Genomic DNA, 4,804 nt, shown 5'->3' on the forward strand with positions numbered 1-4,804 from the left:
AATAAAGATCTAAAAAAAATTAAAAAAAAAAAGTTTTGTAGACCATAATCATACTGACATGAAGAATCATAGTGGCAGGTTATTTGTATCGCAAAATCCATGCGTACAAACAAGAGCTAAAGTGCAATTGTGAAATTGCATTTTTTCACTATTTTACCGTTTTCCACTAGGATTTTTTTTTCCAGATTTTCCTTATATTATATTGTACAGGTGTCAATCAAAACCAGAACTCATTCCTCAAAAAAATAAAAACAAGTCCTCATAGATTTGTATGTTCTCCCCATGATTGCTCGGGTTTCCTCCCGGTTCTATGGTTTCCTCTCACATTTTGGATTGTAAATTCCAATGGGATTAGTGATTATGTCAGGAAAGTGCTGCGGAATATGATGGCGCTATAAAAGCTAGTAAAATAAATATGGACATGTTGATGACAGAAAAAAAGTCGTTTCTTTGAAGAATTGGAAGAAAAAAAAACAAAATTGAAAAAAATGGAAAATCACCTGATTGTAAAGTGCTTAAATTATTTTGTTTTTTTTTTTGCTCTTTTAGTTTATTCTTTAAGGGTTATTTGTTTTGGGTTTTTTAAATGTGTTTAAAAGAGAACCATAACAGCAAATATGTATGTAAAAGAGAAAAATAACATTAAATAGCAATAAATAATGTAGCAATAAAGAAATTGGTGTGATCAATAATAATTTTACAATCATTAAGTAGCACATGTATCAGAAATGTTGATGTTGCAATGGACATGATGGTGGGTTTTTATTGGAATTGCAGTATTTTTACATCTTTTAGATTAGGTGCAGGAATAAATGTTACTGATCATCATGTGAAGTGGTTGTTGTCCATAGAATGTGCATGGGTTTTTGCAACAAACAAAAAAAAAAATCTGTAACAAATGTATCTGTGTGATTCCACATTAGTGGAGATTTACTAATCCTCTCTAATACACATATAAATAAGACAGCCTGAAAATTAGACAAATTGATCGCAATGGTTTATATTGGATGATAAATTAGGCGTACCTATAAACACTGTGGTGTACCATTAATCACCTTTGCACCAAAATTCTGACTCCATTTTCTACACATCGTCTCAAGCTTTTTTTTATAGGTTATAGCTATTTTTATGGCTGATGTATGTAAAGCGCTGTGGAATTAATAGCGCTATATAAATGAATAAGTATTATTATTATTATTTTTAATCCAAGCCACAAAAAGTGCAAACTAAATATGGTTCAAGCCATACACACTGATTTTTGGCACAAATTTTGCCAAAAATGTGATATGTTTGTCTTGATAAAATTGTCCATAATGTTATTAAACATGCTTTATTTTAATCTATTAGGCATAAATTAAAAAATAATGGATTTCTCAACCTATAAAAATCGATTCCAACAGTTGTTTGTCTATTATAAGAGCAATTAATTAACAATTATGTTAATTAAGAGAGTAAACAGTAAATATGGATTAACATCCCTGTATCAGTTGTGATGACTCTTGAATTATATGTCCTTTAATATTTATTTTAAAACATGACCCTATATATTCTGTATATTCTTGTGCATTTAATGGATTGCAAGTGGATACAATACAAGGCAGTAGATAGAGCTGGAGTGCAGGAGCCATGCAGCCTGTGATGTCCTACATCCATCTTATATTGGGTCTTACCCCTCTGATCCTGTCTGATCTTGCAATGTTTGTATGTAATCAAGGAACACAACATTGTTACACTTTAAACAATTCATTTCCAGAAGACAAACATGAGTTTGTCAATAAGTTTATTTAAAAAAAAAAACAAATCTCATAACAAACTGAACCAAGACCAGAAACTCAATAACTGTATCCACTGTACATCATTGCTTATTATAAATCCACACAACTCTTGGGATATCTAGAGTATCATTTAGTATCTGGATGTAAATTCAGCTCACTTCCTGACAATTTGTCATGGTAGGATCATAAAATGGTTTAAAAATCTCAATATTTTCGATTTTATTAAATTCTCAATTAAGTGGGAGCCTAAATTGAAGGGAGTGGTGCACTGCATATAATTGAGCTGGTGAGATATTATTTTAGCAAAGGCACAAAATTTAGTGAAATGTAGAATATCAGGAAGGTGGAAACTGCCCAAATCTACGTGTCCTACAATATGAGCCTTGTTGTGTACAGCACAATTGTGGAGGCTACCAACCATACCCTGATGTAATGATGGGCATTATGATCCATTCTCAGTAAATGTGCCACTTTGATCCCATATTCTCAAGAAGACACTCATAAACTTCATCATTTGTAGGTTCTTATTTGTCAATGGGAAATACAAGTCATTATGTGGGTAAACGAAGTTATGTAGAGAATCACATAAATAGATACACGCTATCTGTATACTTATATACATCTGCATATATTTATATATAATTATTATATCATGATATAAAGTCCTCAGTGCTCTTTGCTGCCTCCTGTGTCCTGGTCACTTTGCTCATCAGTGAAACACACGTCCACATCACTGTCATTGTCCTCACTCTTGGGCTCTGGGGCTTGGTAGGAAGGGTCACTGTGAACCTCCTCCTTAGTGCTGAGGCTCTGGCCAGGATGCCTTGATTTGACATGTCTCTCAAGGTCCCTTCTTCTGACCAGCACCTTGCCACAGTGCTCACATCTGTATGGTGTGTTGCCCTCTGCATGGAGACGGATATGTTTGTTTAGGTTACTGGGATCCCCAAAAGGCCTCAGACATACTTTACACTTGAGGGGCTTGTAGCCTGTGTGAGTCCTCATGTGGATCTTCAGGCCATATTTCCTAGAGTAGAGCTTTCCACAGTACAGACACAAGTGCCCTTTCTTAGGCTTCCCACTGGCTGAGGTTGTGGCTCCTGCTAGAGTCTCTAGTCTTCCAGTCCTGCTCTTCTCTGCAGCTATCTCAGAGAGCTGATGGTTATGCATGGCTATCTCACGGTCTATGCTGGTGGCGATAGAGCCCAATTCTGGGGTGACAGCTGGCCCAGCATTGAAGTAGGACATAGACTCTGGATACTTGATTAGGTTACTGAAGTGAAGCTTGAATGGATAATATGGTGTGCTGTACAGAAGCTCTCCATTGTACACAGTGAAAGGCATAACTGGGATGTTACATTCCGCAGAGTAGGACTTGATGCCTTCAAACTGGGGGATGGAGAACCTCTCTGAAAAGTGGAGTCCTGTTTGTGGGATCTGGTTGTAGCGGCTGCCGGAAGATAGACTACTGTGAAGACCCCTCTCCACATGCTTGAATGCTGATGTTTCCTCCAGGTGAGATAAAATAGGAAAGCCCCTCAGGCCAGTGGCACAGGACAAGACACTGTTTGGACCATCACTTGGTATCAAGCACTTGGAGTGGTGGTTATTCATTAATGGTTCACTTCCTGACCGACTTGGCTTGATAGTCCCCAAAATTTTACTGAAGCCCAGACTGCTGGTCTTTGGGTCCTCCCGTGCAGCATCGGAGTGAGATAACTTTGACAGTCCAGTGGGTTTAAAGGCTGACCTCAATCCTGGATAAAAAGTCATCCCATTCCCACCACAAGTATTTCCCACCAGGCCTACAAACTGACCATGGCTTCTCGCGGAGCTGACGCTCATGTCCAGGGCTCTGTCTTGCTCCTCCTTGCCAAGAGCCTTTTTGATCACTCCCAGTTTGTTCAAAGCTGGGGATAAGGGGGACTCCCTCTTAATGGAGTCTCTGGTTGCACCGTTGGTTTGCTGATGGTTTCCTCTTAGGGGTGGGATGGGATTAGATATCCCATCCACAGCTTTAGGAGAAAAGTTAAAAATGTCCGCGCTTCTGATGTGCTCATTATTGAGAAATCCTCTGCCATTATTTAGAGCACAGTGAAAATGGATATGAGCTTTTAGGGTGTTTGGAAACTTGAAGGTTCTCCAGCAATACCAGCATATGTAGCGTTCTTCACCTGAAGAATGAAACAACAACCATTACAGACAAGCTCCACTGGCCAGCAATATTCCTACAGCTACTCTGCAATATTCCTACAGGTACTCTGCAATATTCCTACAGCTACTCTGCAATATTCCTACAGGTACTCTGCAATATTCCTACAGCTACTCTGCAATATTCCTACAGGTACTCTGCAATATTCCTACAGGTACTCTGCAATATTCCTACAGCTACTCTGCAATATTCCTACAGCTACTCTGCAATATTCCTACAGCTACTCTGCAATATTCCTACAGCTACTCTGCAATATTCCTACAGGTACTCTGCAATATTCCTATAGCTACTCTGCAATATTCCTACAGCTACTCTGCAATATTCCTACAGGTACTCTGCAATATTCCTACAGCTACTCTGCAATATTCCTATAGCTACTCTGCAATATTCCTACAGCTACTCTGCAATATTCCTACAGCTACTCTGCAATATTCCTACAGCTACTCTGCAATATTCCTACAGCTACTCTGCACTATTCCTACAGCTACTCTGCAATATTCCTACAGCTACTCTGCAATATTCCTACAGCTACTCTGCAATATTCCTACAGCTACTCTGCAATATTCCTACAGCTACTCTGCAATATTCCTACAGCTACTCTGCAATATTCCTACAGCTACTCTGCAATATTCCTACAGCTACTCTGCAATATTCCTACAGCTACTCTGCAATATTCCTACAGCTACTCTGCAATATTCCTACAGCTACTCTGCAATATTCCTACAGCTACTCTGCAATATTACTACAGCTACTCTGCAATATTCCTACAGCTACTCTGCACTATTCCTACAGCTACTCTGCAATATTCCTACAGCTA

General features: G+C 38.5%; 1 protein-coding gene across 1 annotated transcript in view; it reads right to left on the reverse strand.

The window, feature by feature from the left end:
- Positions 1-1,763: 1,763 nt before the first annotated feature.
- PRDM13 (PR/SET domain 13) overlaps positions 1,764-4,804 on the reverse strand; it is a 9,090-nt gene continuing 6,049 nt past the window's right edge. Inside the window, exon 4 of the mRNA XM_075338384.1 lies at positions 1,764-3,949. Within this exon, the coding sequence (XP_075194499.1) occupies positions 2,442-3,949 (1,508 nt within the window). The 3' untranslated portion in view covers positions 1,764-2,441. The remainder of the gene's footprint in view (positions 3,950-4,804) is intronic.

Source organism: Anomaloglossus baeobatrachus, chromosome 3, assembly GCF_048569485.1.
Source record: "Anomaloglossus baeobatrachus isolate aAnoBae1 chromosome 3, aAnoBae1.hap1, whole genome shotgun sequence".
NCBI lineage: Eukaryota > Metazoa > Chordata > Amphibia > Anura > Aromobatidae > Anomaloglossus > Anomaloglossus baeobatrachus.